General features: G+C 41.3%; 1 protein-coding gene and 1 long non-coding RNA gene across 5 annotated transcripts; one reads left to right on the top strand and one right to left on the bottom strand.

The window, feature by feature from the left end:
* Positions 1–1,878: 1,878 nt before the first annotated feature.
* Positions 1,879–21,782, bottom strand: sdhaf1 (succinate dehydrogenase complex assembly factor 1). Of its 4 annotated transcripts, none has more exons than XR_004827114.2 (3): positions 21,557–21,724; positions 9,615–9,746; positions 1,879–2,499 (listed from the first exon to the last, which is right to left on the bottom strand). XR_004827114.2 is itself a non-coding variant. In XM_035782544.2 (3 exons), the coding sequence occupies exons 1-3, from the start codon at positions 10,307–10,309 to the stop codon at positions 2,359–2,361; spliced, it is 327 nt and encodes a 108-aa protein (XP_035638437.1). In that variant the 5' UTR covers positions 10,310–10,405; the 3' UTR covers positions 1,879–2,358. The 4 variants fall into 4 exon arrangements, 3 of the variants coding, with proteins under 3 accessions (XP_035638437.1, XP_035638438.1, XP_052313957.1); XM_035782544.2 differs by lacking the exon at positions 21,557–21,724 and adding an exon at positions 10,256–10,405; XM_035782545.2 differs by lacking the exons at positions 1,879–2,499; positions 9,615–9,746 and adding an exon at positions 14,077–14,821 and having other exon boundaries at positions 21,557–21,782.
* On the top strand, positions 10,629–12,952 carry LOC118391296 (uncharacterized). Its single transcript, XR_008060884.1, has 6 exons — positions 10,629–10,769; positions 11,397–11,457; positions 11,545–11,595; positions 12,051–12,103; positions 12,182–12,248; positions 12,589–12,952. It is a non-coding gene; the product is annotated as an uncharacterized LOC118391296 (long non-coding RNA).
* Positions 21,783–22,537: the final 755 nt, after the last annotated feature.

The raw sequence follows: 22,537 nt of genomic DNA on the forward strand, positions 1-22,537 counted from the left end.
AGGACTAGGGAATTTTCTGTGGAATAAAAATAAACGTAATAGAGCTAAACACAGGCAAAATCCTGAATCAGGAAAACCTGGTTCTGTCTGCTTTCCACCAGACACTGGGAGACAAATTTACCTTTCAGCAGGACAACAACCTAAAACACAAGGCCAAATATACAGTGGAGTAGCTTACCAAGACAACATTGAATGTTCCTAAGTCACCTAGAAACAGTTTGGACTTTAATTGTCTTGAACATCCATGGCAAGACTTGAAAATGGCTGTCAAGCAATGATCAAAAACAAACTTGAGAGAGCTTGAAGAATTTTAAAAAGAATGTGTAAAAATTGTACAATCCAGGTGTGCAAAGCTCTTAGAGACTTACCCAGAAAGACACATAGCTGTTATTACTGCCAAAGGTGATTCCAACATGTATTGACTCAGGGGTGTGAATACTTATCTAAATTACATATACAGTACATTCAGAAAGTATTCAGACCTTGAGCTGGCCTCTCGGCCAAACTGAGAAATCGGGGGAAGATGGCCTTGGTCAGGGAGGTGACCAAGAGCCTGATGGTCACTCTGACCGAGCTCCAGAGTTCCTCTGTGGACATGGGAGAAATTTCTAGAAGGACAACCATGTCTGCAGCAGTCCACCAATCAGGCATTTATGGTCAAGTGACCAGACAGAAGCCACTCCTCAATTAAAGATACATGACAGCCCGCTTGGAGTTTGCTAAAAGGCACCTAAAGGACTCTCAGACCATGACAAACAAGATTCTCTGATCTGATGAAATCAAGACTGAACTCTTTGGCCTGAATACCAAGTGTCACATCTGGAGGAAACCTGGCACCATATGGTGAAGAATGATGGTGGCAGCATCATGCTGTGGGGATGTTTTTTTTAGCAGCACTGACTGTGAGACTAGTCAGGATTGAGGGAATGATGAATGGAGCAAAGTACAAAGAGATACTCGATGAAAACCTGCTCCAGAGCACTCAGAATCTCAGACTGGGGCGAAGGTTCACCTTCCAACAGGACAACAATCCTAAGCACACAGCCAAGACAACGCAGGAGTGGCTTCGGGACAAATCTCGGAATGTCCTTGAGTGGACCAGCTAGAGCCCGAATTTGAACCCGATTGAACATCTCTGGCTTGAAAATAGCTGTGCAGCGATGTTCCCCAACCAACCTGACAGAGCTTGAGAGGATCTTTAGAGAAGGGCAGATACTCCCCAAATACAGGTGTGCCAAGCTTGTAGGGTCATACCCAAGAAGACTTGAGGCTGTAATCACTGCCAAAGGTGCTTCAACAAAGTACTGAGTAAAGGGTCTGAACATTTATGTAAAAGTGATATTTAAGTTTAAAAAATGAAATTAACTTGCAAAAATGTGGAAAAAGTCAAGGTGTCTGAATACTTTCCAAAATCACTGTATTTCCTTTTCAAAACATTAGAAAAAAAATCTAAAAACATGTTTTCACATTGTCATTATGGGGTATTGTGTAGATGGGTGAGAAAATATTGAATCCATTTTGAATTCGGGCTATAACAACAAAATGTGAAATAAGTCAAGTGGTATGAATACTTTCTGAAGGCACTGTACAAAATACCCTTCAACTGACACTTCTTTTAGTGATTTCAGATCGTATATCAATGTGTCCAGGAAAGCCTATTTTAAGAGGATATCTGCTAGCACAAGTTTGGTGCTGTAGTCTTGCGTTCAGACGTTTTTTTGCATCCATTATTTTTTCGTCTTAAAATGCTCATGTGTCACTTACCACACTGACCCTTATCATGCTGTTATGCACAGAATGAAACATGGCAATATCCTCAAATCATACAACCCATTCCTTTTCTTTATCCTGTGTTCAATAATTTGCCAAAAAAAAGCATCAGAAGCATCTCCCTTTTAATATCAATTCATTACAATAATTCAAATAAGGCAATATGTATAATATTAGACAATATATGAAGACAACATACAACAGATAGATAACAATTACATCTGCCTTAGATAAGGCTATCTACGTTATGAAAATTATATCAAAAACATGTTTTAGATTAAATTAGGTTCGATAACAATCTAAACAGACTGGCTGGTGGAATTATTGGAATGTTACCAAAATGTACAGTTGTCTGGTCATCTCCTGGTCCATGACATAAAGCTTTTTATCCAGTATTCTTTGTACTGTAGCACAACATTGCAATAGGGTTTTTTGCAATACAGCATGAGAGAGAGAGAGCGCAGATAGAACCCATGTGTGTAGGCATACCTTGATTGGTGTAATAATTTCATAATTTTAGAAGCTTTTCTATTCAGACACAGTGGTCAGTCAGCGATAGTGAGCTACAACAAAGAAGCTGTGTGGGACTCATAGTAGGGGTGCAGAATCAAGGGCCTGTACTCGAGCAGCAAAAAGCAAGACATGCTTCTCAACTGCTGTGTTGATTTCCTTTTGTGAGGCACGTGGATTCTTCTGCACAAAGTCTGCAATGCTCTGGATACATTCTTTCTGTGAGGACAGAAGTAAAGCAAGCAGGTCAGCAAGTGTCTACCCAGACACATAAACATGAACCACATAAACACTACAGTCAGGGCCGGCTCTACGGGTTGGTAAAGCCGGGCATGGACACCCCCCAGTTTTGTTTCCCCATAAACATAACAAATGGTATATGTACCCGACCCGGTTTTGCCAGGCCTGCCAGAGACACAGACCGGGACAGAGGCTATATGCCGGGTGTACGCTCATGATCTGAGGAGGGGTGAGGGAGGGGGTATGCAATAATGTAATATTTAGTATTTAACATTTTAAAATGCATTCAATTGGGCACCTAGCCATGCAATGTCACAAGGTACTGCCTTTATTGCCTTGTTTAGGAAGCTCATTGGATCCCAGGGTCGGTTTTATTTTTTTACAGAGAGGGGGAAAAAGTTATTCACTTTTGCAGACAGCGGCAGCTAATAATAGCCTAGCTAGTAGCTTTGTTAAGTTTTGGTAATGGCACGCTGAATAATTATAGCTAGTTGGCTAAGCTTTTATCAGCATGGATATCCAAAAATGGCTGGGCACTACCAAGAGCAAAAAAAAACTGATGACCACCATGTCGAGAGTAGAGGTCGACCAATTAATCGGAATGGCCGATTAATTAGGGCCGATTTCAAGTTTTCAGAAATCAGTATTTTTGGACACCGATTTGGCCAATTATTTTATTCATTTCTTACACCTTTATTTCATCTTTATTTAAGTAGGCAAGTCAGTTAAGAAAACATTCTTATTTTCAATGACGGCCTAGGAACGGTGGGTTAACTGCCTTGTTCAGGGGCAGAACGACAGATTTTTACCTTGTCAGCTCGGGGATTCAATCATGTAACCTTACAGTTAACCAGTCCAAAGCTCTAACCACCTGATTACATTGCACTCCACGGGGAGCCTGCCTGTTACACGAATGCAGTAAGCCAAGGAAAGTTGCTAGCTAGAATTAAACTTATCTTATAAAAAACAATCATAATCACTAGTTAACTACACATGGTTGATGATATTACTAGTTTATCTAGCGTGTCCTGCGGTGCATATAATCGATGCGGTGCGCATTCGTGAAAAAGGACTGTCGTTGCTCCAATGTGTACCTAACCATAAACATCAATGCCTTTCTTAAAATCAATACACAGAAGTATATATTTTTAAACCTGCATATTTAGCTAAAAGAAATCCAGGTTAGCAGGCAATATTAAATCAAATCAAATTTTATTTGTCACATACACATGGTTAGCAGATGTTAATGCGAGTGTAGCGAAATGCTTGTGCTTCTAGTTCCGACAATGCATTAATAACCAACAAGTAATCTAGCTAACAATTCCAAAACTACTACCTTATAGAGACACAAGTGTAAGGGGATAAAGAATATGAACATAAAGATATATGAATGAGTGATGGTACAGAGCGGCATAGGCAAGATACAGTAGATGGTGTTGAGTGCAGTATATACATATGAGATTAGTATGTAAACAAAGTGGCATAGTTAAAGTGGCTAGTGATACATGTATTACATAAGGATGCAGTAGATGATATAGAGTACAGTATATACGTATACATATGAGATGAATAATGTAGGGTATGTAAACATTTTATTACGTAGCATTGTTTAAAGTGGCTAGTGATATATTTTACATCATTTCCCATCAATTCCCATTATTAAAGTGGCTGGAGTTGAGTCAGTGTATTGGCAGCAGCCACTCAATGTTAGTGGTGGCTGTTTAACAGTCTGATGTCCTTGAAAGCCTCGGTCCCAGCTTTGATGCACCTGTACTGACCTTGCCTTCTGGATGATAGAGGGGTGAACAGGCAGTGGCTCGGGTGGTTGTTGCCCTTGATGATCTTTATGGCCTTCCTGTGACATCGGGTGGTGTAGGTGTCCTGGAGAGCAGGTAGTTTGCCCCCGGTGATGCGTGGGCAGACCTCACTACCCTCTGGAGAGCCTTACGGTTGTGGGCGGAGCAGTTGCCGTACCAGGCGGTGATACAGCCCGACAGAATGCTCTCGGTTGTGCATCTGTAGAAGTTTGTGAGTGCTTTTGGTGACAAGCCGAATTTCTTCAGCCTCCTGAGGTTGAAGAGGCGCTGCTGCGCCTTCTTCACGATGCTGTCTGTGTGGGTGGACCAATTCAGTTTGTCTGTGATGTGTACGCCGAGGAACTTAAAACTTACTACCCTCTCCACTACTGTTCCATCGATGTGGATAGGGGGGTGTTCCCTCAAGTCCACAATCATCTCCTTAGTTTTGTTGACGTTGAGTGTGAGGTTATTCTCCTGACACCACACTCCGAGGGCCCTCACCTCCTCCCTGTAGGCCGTCTCGTCGTTGTTGGTAATCAAGCCTACCACTGTTGTGTCGTCCGCAAACTTGATGATTGATTTGGAGGCGTGCGTGGCCACGCAGTCGTGGGTGAACAGGGAGTACAGGAGAGGGCTCAGAACGCACCCTTATGGGGCCCCAGTGTTGAGGATCAGCGGAGTGGAGAGGTTGTTGCCTACCCTCAGCACCTGGGGGCGGCCCGTCAGGAAGTCCAGTACCCAGTTGCACAGGGCGGGGTCGAGACCCAGGGTCTCGAGCTTGATGACGAGCTTGGAGGGCACTATGGTGTTAAATGCCGAGCTGTAGTCGATGAACAGCATTCTCACATAGATATTCCCCTTGTCCAGGTGGGTTAGGGCAGTGTGCAGTGTGGTTGAGATTGCATCGTCTGTGGACCTATTTGGGCGGTAAGCAAATTGGAGTGGGTCTAGGGTGTCAGGTAGGGTGGAGGTGATATGGTCCTTGACTAGTCTCTCAAAGCACTTCATGATGACGGAAGTGAGTGCTACGGGGCGGTAGTCGTTTAGCTCAGTTACCTTAGCTTTCTTGGGAACAGGAACAATGGTGGCCCTCTTGAAGCATGTGGGAACAACAGACTGGGATAGGGATTGATTGAATATGTCCGTAAACACACCAGCCAGCTTGTCTGCGCATGCTCTGAGGGCGCGGCTGGGGATGCCGTCTGGGCCTGCTCCCTTGCGAGGGTTGACACGTTTAAATGTTTTCCTCACGTCGGCTGCAGTGAAGGAGAGTCCGCATGTTTTAGTTGCGGGCCGTGTCAGTGGCACTGTATTGTCCTCAAAGCGGGCAAAAAAGTTATTTAGTCTGCCTGGGAGCAAGACATCCTGGTCCGTGACGGGGCTGGTTTTCTTTTTGTAATCCGTGATTGACTGTAGACCCTGCCACATACCTCTTGTGTCTGAGCCGTTGAATTGAGATTCTACTTTGTCTCTATACTGACGCTTAGCTTGTTTGATTGCCTTGCGGAGGGAATAGTTACACTGTTTGTATTCGGTCATGTTTCCAGTCACCTTGCCCTGATTAAAAGCAGTTTAAGTTTCAATTCAGTTTCACGCGAATGCTGCCATCAATGCAGGGTTTCTGGTTTGGGAATGTTTTAATCGTTGCTATGGGAACGACATCTTCAACGCACGTTCTAATAAACTCGCTCACCGAATCAGCGTATTCGTCAATGTTGTTGTCTGACGCAATACGGAACATATCCCAGTCTACGTGATGGAAGCAGTCTTGGAGTGTGGAATAAGATTGGTCGGACCAGCGTTGAACAGACAGGAGCTTCTTGTTTCTAGTTTCTGTCTGTAGGCAGCAACAAAATGGAGTCGTGGTCAGCTTTTCCGAAAGGAGAGCGGGGCAGAGCCTTATATGCGTCGCGGAAGTTGGAATAGCAATGATCCAAGGTTTTTCCAGCCCTGGTTTCGCAATCGATATGCTGATCAAATTTAGGGAGTCTTGTTTTCAGATTAGCCTTGTTAAAATCCCCAGCTACAATGAATGCAGCCTCCGGATATATGGATTCCAGTTTGCAAAGAGTCAAATAAAGTTTGTTCAGAACCATCGATGTGTCTGCTTGGGGGGGGAATATATACGGCTGTGAGATTATAATCGAAGAGAATTCCCTTGGTAGTTAATGCGGTCGACATTTGATTGTGAGGAATTCTAAATCAGGTGAACAGAAGGACTTGAGTTCCTGTATGTTGTTGTGGCAACAACACGTCACGTTTAACCAGGTGAAATTGTGTCACTTCTCTTGTGTTCATTGCACGCAGAGTCAGTGTATATGCAACAGTTTGGGACGCCTAATTTGCCAGAATTTTACGTAATTATGACATAACATTGAAGGTTGTGCAATGTAAAAGGGATATTTAGACTTATGGACGCCACCCGTCAGATAAAATACGTAACGGTTCCGTATTTCACTGAAAGAATAAACGTCTTGTTTTCGAGATAATAGTTTCCGGATTCGACTATGACCTAAGGCTCGTATTTCTGCGTGTTATGATGTTATAACTAAGTCTATGATTTGATAGAGCAGTCTGACTGAGCGGTGGTAGGCACCAGCAGGCTCGTAAGCATTCATTCAAACAGCACTTTGTGCATTTTGCCCGCAGCTCTTCGCAAAGCATCAAGCCTATCAACTCCCGAGATTAGGCTGGTGGAACCGATGTGAAATTGCTAGCTAGTTAGCGGGGTGCGCGCTAATAGCGTTTCAAACGTCACTCGCTCTGAGACTTGGAGTGGTTGTTCCCCTTGCTCTGCATGGGTAATTCTGCTTCGAGGGTGGCTGTTGTCGATGTGTTCCTGGTTTGAGCCCAGGTAGGAGCGAGGAGAGGGACGGAAGCTATTCTGTTACACTGGCAATACTAAAGTGCCTATAAGAACATCCAATCGTCAAAGGTTCATGAAATAAAAATGGTATAGAGAGAAATAGTCCTATAATTCCTATAATAACTACAACCTAAAACTTGTTACCTGGGAATATTGAAGACTCGTGTTAAAAGGAACCACCAGCTTTCATATGTTCTCATGGTCTGAGCATGGAACGTAAATGTTAGCTTTCTTACATGGCACATATTGCACTTTTACTTTCTTCTCCAACACTTTGTTTTTGCATTATTTAAACCAAATTGAACATGTTTCATTATTTATTTGAGGCTAAATTGATTGTATTGATGTATTATATTAAGTTAAAATAAGTGTTCATTCAGTATTGTTGTAATTGTCATTATTACAACAACAAAAAAGTTGTTAAAAATAGACAGATTAATCGGTATCTGCTTTTTTTGGTCCTCCAATAATCGGTATCGGCATTGAAAAATCAGAATCGGTCGACCTCTAGTCGAGAGTGATGGCAAGCTCACCGACCAGCCTGCAGGCCCCACCACCATCAGTGTTCTTCAAAGATATGGCGGGCCTTTGTCAGCAATGCCTACTGTGCTGTTGGCACTGAAACATGACTAACATTTTTGGGGAATCTACAGCAATGTGTGAAAATTCGTTCTCCACCCTAAAGAACATAGTCAGTGAACACAGAGCATGTTACATCAATGAGAAGCCCAGCTTATCCAGCTAGCCTTTGAGAGGGACCTCATATTGCTCAAATGAACAGCAAATGTGGTTTCTAAAAGCAGATAAAGCAACACCTCACGGCACAACGCCTCTACAGTCTTCCGGCACTACGGGGTGCCTGAGGAGTGGGGAGAACAAGTATTTGATAACCTGCAAAATCGGCAGTGTTTACATACAAAGCATGTAGACGTCTGTAATGTTTTATCATAGGTACACTTCAACTGTGAGAGACGGAATCTAAAACAAAAATCCAGAAAATCACATTGTATTATTTTTAAGTAATTAATTTGCATTTTATTGCATTTAGATTCCGTCTCTCACAGTTGAAGTGTACCTATGATAACAATTACAGACCTCTACATGCTTTGTAAGTTGGAAAACCTGCAAAATCAGCAGTGTATCAAATACTTGTTCTCCCCACTGTACCTTATTTGACCTCGATAGTTTGTGTGTATGTATTGATATGTAGGCTACGTGTGCCTTTTTTTAAATGTATGTAGTTCTGTCCTTGAGCTGTTCTTGTCTATTAATGTTCTGAATTATGTCATGTTTCATGTGGACCCAAGAAAGAGTAGCTGCTGCTTTGGCAACAGCTAATGGGGATCCTAATATAATACAAAAAATAACTGACAAGTATATTTTTCCAGGAAGGAGAATGAAAGGTTGAGAGGATAAACATAGCATCGAGGAGACTGCAACTCTTCTATGCATCTTTTAGATTTATCTGTGATTCTTAATGTCATCGATTGCTTTTACGGGTCTAATTGCTAATGATAGATATACAGCTTTGAGTTATTTGAAGGGTATCAGGACAATGACCAATGTAGCCTAATTGGTTGTGTTATGAGGTGAGCCCTGGCGCAGTGCTCCTGTTGTCCTGGCTGTCCACTTCAACATCACATGCTTTCTTGTGTGCAAAATGACATGTGTTGTGTATATGGCTGCATTTCACATAGGCCTACATTTTGTATGTCTCAGTATTAGGACCAATACCATGTGTAGCCTACTAAAAGAAGCAGGCAAACGTTCACTCTTATCATTCATTTGCATTACACAGTCATTGTGTGATAGGCTACTGTAAAGGTGATGTCAATACTACGAAAACGGCCTACTTTTTCACCCCCCTCCCTGCTCTCTTGCTATAGTGTGTGTGTGTGTGTGTGTGTGTGTGTGTGTGTGTGTGTGTGTGTGTGTGTGTGTGTGTGTGTGTGTGTGTGTGTGTGTGTGTGAAACTCTCCCACACAGAAAATATTGTGCACCTGGAAAAGTGGCAGCTTGGTTATGCTTATTGCGTAGTGTCACAAATTCAACAGCAATGTGGCCTATAGTTATAATGATTGAAATTGATGCTATGAAGCCTGTAAGAATCTTTGATAGCCTAGTGGTGCTCATTCTGTCGAGCTGATCTGTATGTGTTGGTAATCACAAATTATGTGTAGGCCTTAGACAGCTACGGCTGCATTTCGGATACACTAGTATGTCTAGTGGGGTGCATATATTTATTGTGTTATTATATACAACAAAGGTTGTTGATGTGTATGACCATGGACTTAAATGCCTTTAGGCATGTCATCCTCGAGCGGGGCCTGACTAGAATATGTTTGACAACTTCTGCCAAGATTGTTTAGTATGTAGACTGCTCCTATAGACTATAAGAATTGTCTTTCCATTCTGTTTAATCAATTCACCTTAAAAGCGTCCACTTCTCTTTGTCCTGTGAGACGGTTCATGAGCTCTCGTGCCACCTGAATGCCTGTGATGGCCGTTAAGATCTCCTTGTCTTCTTCGCTGTCTGAACGGAGCCAGCCCAAAAGCGCTAACTGGGAAAAGAGAGGGCAGGTTAGCAGCTGAGTACATGTTACAGCAACCACATATTTAATCTTACAGCACAATTCTTAATGCGTTTTTCAGCCAAACGAAAGCCCTGCCCTCCCACTTAGTCTACTATAGCTGAGCTATGGGGCTGGATAAATAACCACTCTCAAATTCAAAGACGGACCGATAGACGCAAGAACTGACATTGTTTATAACCATCTGAGTAAAATAACCTTGTATTTTGGGATATAATGGAATAATAAAAATGCTATATGAAGTACCCTGCCCGGTTTTGCCAATGAATGTAGCGCTAGGGATATCATTAATTTAAATAGCCATTGAACAGATCAAACAGGCTCCAACCAATAATGTATATGCCTATGACCAGAGCCATGTATTAAGATACATCTAAATATAGCTATGGCTCTGACTAACCAATCTATCTGCATGACATTATATATATTATCATTTGTAAACTAAATACGTCCAGGCTTTATCAATCGAAAATACTGACCTGCTGGAACAACTGCGAATTGGACATTTCACCTGGCCTCGATGATCCGGACATGTTCAAATATTTTACGTAAAACAAATATACAAGCTACTATAACAATAATTCTGTAGATGTGTAATTATCCGATTAAAATGAAATAAAAATGTAGTCTCAATCTCAAAAGACTCACAGGCCAAGAACGAACCCCGTGTATCCACTTCCTGTTTACATTTAACTACGCTACTTCGTGTGCTAAGATCTGCTACGCAAGTTACCACCACCTTGTGGCTATAGCGAGAATCTTACATCGTAATATATAATAATAATATAATTAAGCAATAAGACCGAGAAGCCCCTGACTGCAGTGTGCAGTTCCGGGCCGGGATCAATGTGGGCGGAGTCAAACGCGTTTAATCCGAACCCCTCCTTTCGGGTGACCTAAATAGTTTGGTTCACGTCGAAGGTATCAACGTCAACGAAAGCGAGTCTTAATCGAATTTAATCGAGTTACATGGATAAACACATTGGACATTAGGTGTTAGTACATTTCGTGTTGCCTTTGTTATTGTTTGTTTACTGTAAAACGAAGTTGCTCATTGCCGCTCTTATTATTTTCTAGAATTACAATGCGTTATAGCTGTTTCATTAACCTCTATAGTTTTTAAGTATAAATCCTACTATTTTAAAGTAATGGGTTTGAAAGTTGTGTCAAAGTGTGTCTGTTCATATTTGAACACATTTAACAGATACTGAGGCCACAAGCTAGGGAGATTTTCTTTCTAGATCCCCTCCATGGCACTGGCTGGAGAGAAAAGTAGCACCCAACCATTCAGGTTTTTCGGGCACCCGGTTTCATCCCACCTGGATAGTGGTAGTTCAGTTTAAAAAACTATTGCTCTGTTTAATTTGAAGTAAAATGTTATATGTAAAATATGTTTGTACTTGCATACAGCCACCTGAATGCCTTAAACAGATGGAAACAAAACCATAGACAACATTATCAGTGGGGCAGTTCTCTTTGAACTCATTATGACCCCTTAAAAAAATTGAGTTCGAGCCTTTGGGCAAATTCAATTCCAACTGTGTTCAAAACTGCATGCTGGAGTATAAAAAGCTGTTGAATTGTACTTTTTCTTAACTTTCACATACACTGTGTTCACAGAAACATTGCTCGAATCTTGTCCCCTGGACATTGGAGGACTTTTGGTGTGGATGATGTTCAGGTCAGATATTTCTTGAAATGATTCCACTGAACTGTACCATTTGATTGTCATTCCTTTATTGAAAAGTGTATCTTGTTCACACCACAGGACCTACCAATGCAAAGTTTCTCAAACAAATGTGGGGTGTTTGTTTTGATGGTAAGATGCTGGTTATTCAGTATTTTATATTAGTCATATTTTCTGTTGTTATAACATATGAACAATTATTATTTCTGTGCTTGCAGCACACTATTGTGGTGCCTAGTTCTCCTGCAGAACTTTCCATGTCTTAAGTATTTTTCAATTTGACCTTTATTTAACTAGGCAAGTCAGTTAAGAACAAATTCTTATTTTCAATGACGGCCTAAGAACAGTGGGTTAACTGCCTGTTCAGGGGCAGAACGAGAGAATTTGTACCTTGTCAGCTCAGGGATTTGAACTTGCAACCTTCCGGTTACTAGTCCAACACTCTAACCACTAGGCTACCCTGCTGCCCCAAAGTCTTGAACATTATACAAACTTTTCATTTGCTTCCTTAAAATCATTTGTTTCACTGTAGCCAGACTGACCTGAATATATTTTATGTATGTAATGTACGTCATTCACTCACTAAGGTCTGAAGAAGTGAGGTTGAAAGATTGAAAAAGGAGGCGAAAACAAAACACAGGTAGGAGGTATCATATGATGAGTGGTATAGTCTTAAACACATGTTTAAAGACTTAACCCCCCCTCCAATATATTTCAGGATGATGTATGACTCTCCCCCAAGAAGTCACAGCATGTCACATCAGCCTCCAGCTCTGCAGGATCAGGTACTGTATAGACTATTAGCTAAAGTAAGGTGCATTCCTGTACACACATCCCTAGAGGTTCCCTTACATTACTTAATGACAACAATCTGTTTTCTTTCTAGACAATACTGAAAACAAAATGCACGGCGAACTGGGAGCTGTGAACTGTGTTTGTAGTCTGTGTGTAATGCTGAAGGCTTGATGCATGGCAAGATATAATAGACTTGTTGAGTAGTTATAGATATCACTGAAAACCTCTTTAGTAATAGTGGCTTTTGTTTGCATGGTGGTATTGTAAAACCTGTAATTGATCACCCAATGAGGCACAACTCTTAATATTTATTCGTCCTTTTTCTTCAAGGAAGCAGCAAGGTGGTGCGAATGGCAAACATTTAAAGGCACCATTTCCCTCCCTAGTGTAATTGGGATGGAGGGGGAAGACCGTATTACAACCCTTAAAGAACTACGGTTGTATGATGGCCTGGATGAGGAGGAAAATATTATTCTCAAGAAACCATTCATGTTCTCATTCCAGTTACAGAGAGATTATTAGATGTTCTATGTGGAGGCAGTTGACAACAAAAAAAATGACTGTCTTTGCCTCTTTTGAGGAGCAGGAGTGAAGCAATTTTTGAGGAGTGGTCAAACCTTGTTTTTGTCTGCTGTGTTATTTGTTTCATTTGTTAATTGTGTTATGTTGTTTAGTAAAGATGACTTAGAAGTCACCCGAGTCTCTGATCTCTTTACTGGAGCTGGTATAACTTAATGTACAAAGCACATTCAGCTTGTCTATATGGTATAGTCTGTCTCCATACTGATGAGGAAAGTAAATAGCATTATAAATCAGGATAGCTAGTAACTGCATATTTATTCTCAATTAAATATTATAATTACAAAGTTATAACATTTATCAACACAATTTTAACAGTACATGACATGCATAACAAGTCTGTTGTTCACCGCAACAATATCAGTAGCTTGTCTCAAATATAGCATGAAGCAAAAAGTGTTTCAACATATGTGCTGGTACCACTTTATATAATATTTCTTACGATCTTCAAAAATGAAATATGTTTGTATTCAAAGTGTTCCTTGCACAAACGTGTGTGTTTGTATTCAGTGTGTGACTGTCAAACCTGTGGAGGACATTAAAAAAATACAGTGGGCGGGGTCAAATGTTTGACCCCGCCCACATTGAGCCCCACCCCAAACTACACATTGCAGTCAGGGGTACATGGCCAACATTCATAATCAGTACACACACACAAAATAGATAAGTCTAATATTACAGTGCAAATTACAATACATTATACAGTATATAAAATGTCTGTGTCTCTTCACAGTCCCCTTTTTTCAATAAGGTATTCTTTTATCTGTTATTTGAAATTGGTTTTATTGCTGGCTTGAGTTACCTGGGGTGGCAGAGATCCATGTAGTCATGGCTCTATTTGAAATCTATTTTGGACAGATTTTGGCGAGAGATAACCCTCTTGCTTCACCGATTCCTCTCTGATAGGGCGTAGGGTCAAGGGGTCAATTTGGGATTGGACCATTAGATTTGTCTACTGTCTGTTGCTGACTGGCAGTGTCTAAATTACTCCGGCATTTCTAATTGACTGTATATTTCACGAGCGTTAAATCAAATCAAAGTTTATTGGTCGCATACACAGTTTATTAGATGTTACAGCTGGTGCAGAAAAATGTTTATGTTACGACCTAACAATGCAGTAAGAGTACACCATTTCTATTTTTAAAAGTATAAGATTCCATAACTTGACCTCCTGTGACACGTAAGCATATAATAGTATTATAGTACCTTTTACATAATAGTAAAATTCACTTCCCATACTGATGATAAAAGTCTTTAATCCAAAACACTCAACAGGTAAATGTAGCAAGATGAAAGTAAGTATTTTACAACAATGACCAGAGCAACTGGTCTGCTCAACCCAACAAACTCACTGGCCAGAGATTGACTTAAACATTTATCATCATCATCATCAGTGCTATCCAGCTCTATGAAAGAGTACAGTGCATTGGTACTTTTATACAGTTCAGAACAATGGCCATTGCTTAGGACAATGACTGCACTTACTCAGCTGCAGATTGAAAGTAGTAATCTGACTAGTGAATGATGAACGTAACACAATGGATAATGGTGTATTATCCACATAACTAGAGGTAGCTACAACAGAGGGTGTGGAGACGGAAATAGTGTTGGTTATCGCTCTGCCTTAGGTTTGGAGAAAGTTCCTAGTTGCTTTGTGTTCACATCTTTCAGCTGGTCTAGCTGTCTCTGTCCGCGCCGGTAAAGGTATTCTATGTGCATGACATCAGTCTTCTTGATGCTGGAGTTCTCTCGGAACTCATCCCGGATCCTGGGTAGAAAGCCTGGCTTGTCCTGGCCAGCACGCAGGAACTGGCGGTACAGAGACAACACCTGTTTTTGCAGCTTACTGTGGCGTGCCATGGTGTGGAACACAGGGCAACAGCAACACAGTTGACAAGGGAGGACGACTAACCGAAAGATTAAGCAGTCTCACCGTTGACTAAGTCACAAATGCATCAGAGTGTAGATGAAGTGTCTCCTAAACCTATGGGGGGAAGACATAGTTGCTGGTGAAACAAGGATCTTATCTGGCCATGTTATAAATCTTATCTTATGGTTATAGTGTATAATAATGTATTAGCGTCATGACAATGCCTCTTCCCCCTCAGGAGGCTGAAAATATTTGGCATGGGCCCTCAGAAAGTAGTACATCTGTACCATTGAGAGCATCTTGACTGTCTGCATCACTGCTTGGTATGGCAACTGCTTGGCATCCGACTGCAAGGCGCTACACATGGTAGTGTGTATGGCCCAGTACATCACTGGGGCCAAGTTCCATGCCATCCAGGACCTCTATACCATGCAGTGTCAGAGGAAGGCCCTAAAATGATCAAAGACTCCAGCCACCCAAGTCATAGACTGTTCTCTCTGCTACCGCATGGCAAGCGGTACCGATGCACCAAGTCTGTAATCAACAGGACCCTGAATGGGGCGGCAGGTAGCCTCGTGGTTAGAGTGCTGGGCCAGTAACCGAAAGTTTGCTAGATCGAATCCTCGAGCTGACAAGGTAAAAATCTGTTGTTCTGCCCCTGAACAAGGTAGTTGACCCACTGTTCCTAGGCTGTCACTGTAAATAAGAATTAGTTCTTAACTGACTTGCCTAGTTAAATAAATAAAAAACAGCTTCTACTCCCAAGCCATAAGACTGCTAAATAGTTAAACAAATAGCTACCTGGACTACCTGCATTTAAAGTTTGTGCAAAAAGGCTGACTCATCACATACGCTGCTGCTACTGTTTATTATCTTTCACTTTATTCCTAGCTAAACAGTGCATTCAGAAAGTATTCATACCCCTTGATTTTTTCCACATTTTGTTACAGCCTTATTCTAAAATGGATTTAAAAAATGTTTTTTCATCAATCTACAATACCTCATAATGACAAAGCAAAAACAGGTTTTTAGAAATGTTTTAAAATGAAAAATTACACTTACATAGTTTTACATTTTTTATTTCACCTTTATTTAACCAGGTAGGCCAGTTAAGAACAAGTTCTCATTTACAACTGCGACCTGGCCAAGATAATGCAAAGCAGTGCGACAAAAACAACAGAGTTACACATGGGATAAACAAACATACAGTCAATAACACAATAGAAAATCTGTATACAGTGTGTGCAAATTAAGTAAGGAGGTAAGGCAATAAATAGGCCATATTGATGAAGTAATTACAATTTAGCAATTAACACTGGAGTGATAGATGTGCAGATGAGGATGTGCAAGTAGAAATACTGGTGTGCAAAAGAGCAGAAAAAACAAAAAGACAAATATGGGGAGGTAGGTAGTAGGTTGGATCGGCTATTTACAGATGGGCTGTGTATAGCTATACCGATCGGTATGCTGCTCTGACAGCCGATGCTTGAAGTTAGTGAAGGAGATACAGTGGGGCAAAAAAGTATTTAGTCAGCCACCAATTGTGCAAGTTCTCCCACTTAAAAAGATGAGGCCTGTAATTTTCATCATAGGTACACTTCAACTATGACAGACAAAATGAGAAAAAAAATCCAGAAAATCACATTGTAGGATTTTTAATGAATTTATTTGCAAATTATGGTGGAAAATAAGTATTTGGTCAATAACAAAAGTTTTTCAATACTTTGTTATATACCCTTTGTTGACAATGACAGAGGTCAAACGTTTTCTGTAAATCTTCACAAGGTTTTCACACACTTGCTGGTATTTTGGCCCATTCCTCCATGCAGATCTCCTCTAGAGCAGTGATGTTTTGGGGCTGTTGCTGGGCAACACAGACTTTCAACTCCCTCCAAAGATTTTCTATGGGGTTGAGATCTGGAGACTGGCTAGGCCACTCCAGGACCTTGAAATGCTTCTTACGGGCGTTGTGTTTGGGATCATTGTCATGCTGAAAGACCCAGCCACGTTTCATCTTCAATGCCCTTGCTGATGGTAGGCTTTGTTACTTTGGTCCCAGCTCTCTGCAGGTCATTCACTAGGTCCCCCCGTGTGGTTCTGGGATTTTTGCTCACCGTTCTTATGATCATTTTGACCCCACAGGGTGAGATCTTGCGTGGAACCCCAGATCGAGGGAGATTATCAGTGGTCTTGTATATCTTCCATTTCCTAATAATTGCTCCCACAGTTGATTTCTTCAAACCAAGCTGCTTACCTATTGCAGATTCATTCTTCCCAGCCTGGTGCAGGTCTACAATTTTGTTTCTGGTGTCCTTTGACAGCTCTTTGGTGTCTTGGCCATAGTGGAGTTTGGAGTGTGACTGTTTGAGGTTTTGGACAGGTGTCTTTTATACTGGTAAAAAGTGGAGGACTGCTTGTTTGTAGGTGACCAAATACTTATTTTCCACCATAATTTGCTAATAAATTCATTAAAAATCCTACAATGTGATTTTTCTGGATTTTTTTTCTCATTTTGTCTGTCATAGTTGAAGTGTACCTATGATGAAAATTACAGGCCTCTCATCTTTTTAAGTGGGAGAACTTGCACAATTGGTGGCTGACTAAATACTTTTTTGCCCCACTGTATCTCCTTCACTAACTTCAAGCATCGGCTGTCAGAGCAGCATACCGATCGGTATAGCTATACACAGCCCATCTGTAAATAGCCGATCCAACCTACTACCTACCTCCCCATATTTGTCTTTTTGTTTTTTCTGCTCTTTTGCACACCAGTATTTCAACTTCAGTGACTTTTGCAATTTGTTCCAGTCATTGGCAGCAGAGAACTGGAAGGAAAAGCGGCCAAAGGAGGTGTTGGCTTTGGGGATGACCAGTGAAATATACCTGCTGGAGCGCTTGCTACTGGTAGGTGTTGCTATGGTGACCAGTGAGCTGAGATTAGGCGGAGCTTTACCTAGCAAAAAAAATTGTATTCAGACCCTTTACTCAATACTATGTTGAAGCACCTTTGGCAGTGATTACAGCCTCAAGTCTTCTTGTGTATGATGCTACAAGCTTGGCACACCTGTATTTGGGGAGTTTCTCTCATTCTTCTCTGCAGATCCTCTCAAGTTCAGTCAGGTTGGATGGGAAGCGTTGCTGCACAGCTATTTTCAGGTCTCTCCAGAGATGTTCGATCAGGTTCAAGTTCAGGCTCTGGCTGGGCCACTCAAGGACATTCAGAGACTTGTCCCGAAGCCACTCCTGCGTTGTCTTGACTGTGTTTAGGGTCATTGTCCTGTTGGAAGGTGATCCTTCGCCCCAGTCCGACGTCCTGAGTACTCTGGAGCAGGTTTTCATTGAGGATCTCTTTGCTCCATTCATCTTTCCCTCGATCCTGACTAGTCTCCCAGTCCCTGCTGCTGAAAATCATCTCCACAACATGGTGCTGGAACCACCATGCTTCATCGCAGGGATGGTGCCTGGTCTCCTCCAGATGTGACACTTGGCATTCTGACATGCACTGTCAACTGTGGGTTCTTATATAGACAGGTGTGTGCCTTTCCAAATCATGTCCTTCTGTGGCCTCCAATTGCTCTTAAATACAAGTAAAACTAAATGCATGCTCTTCAACCGATCGCTACCTGCACCTACCCGCCTGTCCAACATCACTACTCTGGACGGCTCTGACTTAGAATACGTGGACAACTACAAATACTTAGGTGTCTGGTTAGACTGTAAACTCTCCTTCCAGACCCATATCAAACATCTCCAATCCAAAGTTAAATCTAGAATTGGCTTCCTATTTCGCAACAAAGCATCCTTCACTCATGCTGCCAAACATACCCTTGTAAAACTGACCATCCTACCAATCCTCGACTTTGGCGATGTCATTTACAAAATAGCCTCCAATACCCTACTCAACAAATTGGATGCAGTCTATCACAGTGCAATCCATTTGTCACCAAAGCCCCATATACTACCCACCATTGCGACCTGTACGCTCTCGTTGGCTGGCCCTCGCTTCATACTCGTCGCCAAACCCACTGGCTCCATGTCATCTACAAGAGCCTGCTAGGTAAAGTCCCCCCTTATCTCAGCTCGCTGGTCACCATAGCATCTCCCACCTGTAGCACACGCTCCAGCAGGTATATCTCTCTAGTCACCCCCAAAATCAATTCTTTCTTTGGCCGCCTCTCCTTCCAGTTCTCTGCTGCCAATGACTGGAACGAACTACAAAAATCTCTGAAACTGGAGACACTTATCTCCCTCACTATCTTTAAGCACCAACTGTCAGAGCAGCTCACAGATTACTGCACCTGTACATAGCCCACCTATAATTTAGCCCAAACAACTACCTCTTTCCCAACTGTATTTTATTTATTTGTTTATTTTGCTCCTTTGCACCCCATTATTTTTATTTCTACTTTGCACAGTCTTCCATTGCAAAACTACCATTCAAGTGTTTTACTTGCTATATTGTATTTACTTTGCCACCATGGCCTTTTTTGCCTTTACCTCCCTTTTCACCTCATTTGCTCACATTGTATATAGACTTGTTTATACTGTATTATTGACTGTATGTTTGTTTTACTCCATGTGTAACTCTGTGTCGTTGTATCTGTCGAACTGCTTTGCTTTATCTTGGCCAGGTCGCAATTGTAAATGAGAACTTGTTCTCAACTTGCCTACCTGGTTAAATAAAGGTAAAATTAAATTTAAAAAATGTCCAATCAATTGAATTTATCACAGGTGGACTCCAATGAAGTTGTAGAAACATCTCAAGGATGATCAATGGAAATAGGATGCACCTGAGCTCAATTTGAAGTCTCATAGCAAAGGGTCTGAATACTTATGATAATAAGGGCAATGTTTTTTTATACATTTGCAAAACAATTCTAAAAAACCTGTTTTTGATTAGTCTTTATGTGGTATTGTATGTACCGTAATTGCTGGACTATTAACCCCACCTGAATATAAACCGCACCCACTGAATTATTAAAAAATATGTATTTTGTACATAAATAAGCCGCACATGTCTATAAGCCGCAGGTGCCTACTGGTACATTGAAACAAATTAACTTTACACAGCCTTTAAACGAAACACGGCTTGTAACAAAAATAAATAGGCTTTAACGAAACACGGCTTGTAACAAAAATAAATAGGCTTTAACGTAACACGGCTTGTAACAAATTAAACAGTAGCCTACCGAGAAAGTCAATGGTCACCATCTTCCTCCTCCTGTGCACTGAAACCACTGAAGTCATCTCCTTCGGTGTCGGAGTTGAATAGCTTCATCCGATGTTGGATCGCTGCCCTCTTCAACACGCAGCAGTCCAGCCTTTCAAAACCCGTTGATGATAGTGGATTTTTTGACAATGCTCCACGCTGTCAGCAGCTCTATTTCCTTTTCCAACAGCCAGATCGATCGCCTTCAACTTGAAAGCTGCATCATATGCATTTCTCCGTGTCTTTGCCATGATGAGGGTGACAAAATGACTACCGTAATCAGAATGATGGGAAGTTTGAGCGCGCTCGATTTACTTCACATTATGTGACGGTGCTCAGTTTTTTGGCGACATGAATCTTGTGAAAGCGGGAAAATCCATAAATTAGCCGCGTCATTGTATAAACCGCGAGGTTCAACGCGTGGGAAAAAATTAGCGGCTTATAGTCCGGAAATTACGGTAGATTGATGAAGGAAATTAATTTAACACATTTTTGAATAAGGCTGTAATGTAACAAAAGGTGGAAAAGGGAAGAGGTTGAATACTTTCCGAATTAACTGTATGTACATATCAACCTCAATTAGCTCGGTACCCTTTGTACAGGGTCGGTTCCAGGCATAAGCGACATAAGCAGTTGCTTAGGGCCCCCAGCTGCTAGGGGACCCCAAGGAACTCAGTCAGGGTCTAAACTTACTATTTAGACGAGAGTAAGAATAGTAGAATACACCAGGTGCAATTTTGAAATTTGGTTGTGCATCAGCAGTTTTGCTCTTGTTATATCAGTCACTGACAGCCGCTCAATTAGCCATGTCAGCTAACAACTTTTAGATTGTTAGTTAGTCTAGCCAGTTAACTAAACTTGTAGTATTCATGGCCGAATACCGACCGACACGCAGGGCAAGTGCCCAGGGGCCCTGACCTCCAGGGGGCCCCTATTCCTTTTGCAAGTAATTCTCACAGATATCATATTAACATAAGTCATTACAAAATGTGTAGAATTGCAGGAAATCAGCTTCAAAACTGCAAAAATGTCTCTCCACCCGATGGCAAAATGAGTAGCATTGCAGGAAAACATACATTTCTCTCCACTGTCAAGAAGGGGGCCACTATAATGTTTTATCATGGGGTGGAGGGCCCCCCAACCTCATTTTACTTAGGGTCCCCAAAAGTCTTGAACCGGGCTGCGCTTGTATATAGCCAAGTTATCTATTATTACTTTTATAATGCGTTTTACTTTTCTATTACTTCTCCCCAAAAATATATCTATGCATTGTTGTGAAGGGCCCATAACTAAACATTTCACTGTTAGTCCACACCTGTTGTTTATTAAGTATGTGAGGAATACAATTTGATTTGATGACAGCCCATGAACCTTATTATCCCTGACGATTAATAAAGTATGGTCAGTACAGCAACAGTATTATATCAGTGAGTCACATCAATAAAATCGGAGAACTTCTAGCTTGCGCGCTTTCTGATTGACCTATACGAACAACAAAGAGGAAAACTTTACAACACATTTTACATATAGACTGATACCCGAAACACCACAATATGGGTTGAAGTCAATGAGCTAGATAGCTAGCGTGTAGCCTTACAGGGGTAAATTAGCTAGAACTGCTAGCTAGCCAGCTGACCTACCTTGATAGTCAGTGTCAACTTCGAAAAAAGCTTCGCTTGTCTTTAACAAAGAAGTGCGTCTCATATCAACTCTGAACCTTTCATTAATAACCTATTTAGCTACAATTTAAACAGCACGAGGAGAATATTGCTAACACACTACCACAGATGAGCATAATGAGCCAAACTTTTTACCAGATGTGTAAATCTGAAGCATCCGGTTGGCGTTACCACTCACCACCAAATATGGTGATCAAAGCAAGCCCAGTGGCTGGCAGTGGGAGAATATGGAGAGAGGTGGATTTTGGCCGACATACTGCACATTTTTATCATCGATGAAATATTTGATCTCAAAACAGTTTTCTGTTCCCAAAACTATAATCTATTAAGAACAGAGTGGACTTTACACTTTGAAAAAGCTTCTAAAAAGGTGCGTTGTTTAGGAGTGCAAGGGCACTTCACAGAAGAAGCGTTCCCTAACGTATATATGCAAATCCATGCTAGAACCCGCCAATAGGATCTCGCTAGTTCTTGCTTGACACGGCCCACTATGATGAATTTGCTTCTGTTGGAAACGAGTCTGTGGTCTATCTTGGGTTCGTTAAAAAAAAATCTACTAGCCACTAGCTAACAGTATGACCTTAATGATAACTCATGTTATGTTCATGTTACGAAAGCCAAAGACGACGGTACTATTGCTTTGGGTATTACACTTCCCTCTATTGGCTTGATTGTCTCACATCTCAATGTTGCTGTCAGCTCAAATCAAATTAAAGTTTATTGGTCACATGCACTGTGAAATGTTTACTTGCAAGCTCTCAGAAACAGTGCAATACACATTTATACAAACAAATACACAGTAAGTGATATTGTTGGTAAATATTTACACATAATAAGAATATACAGACCTAACAATGAATTTAGCTAAAGTGAGTAGGGACATGGTAGAGAAGCTTAGACAAATAGTAGCAGCAATGGGGCATGTGTGTGTGTAAGGGTGGG

The sequence above is a fragment of the Oncorhynchus keta genome, chromosome 12, assembly GCF_023373465.1.
Source record: "Oncorhynchus keta strain PuntledgeMale-10-30-2019 chromosome 12, Oket_V2, whole genome shotgun sequence".
Taxonomy (NCBI): domain Eukaryota; kingdom Metazoa; phylum Chordata; class Actinopteri; order Salmoniformes; family Salmonidae; genus Oncorhynchus; species Oncorhynchus keta.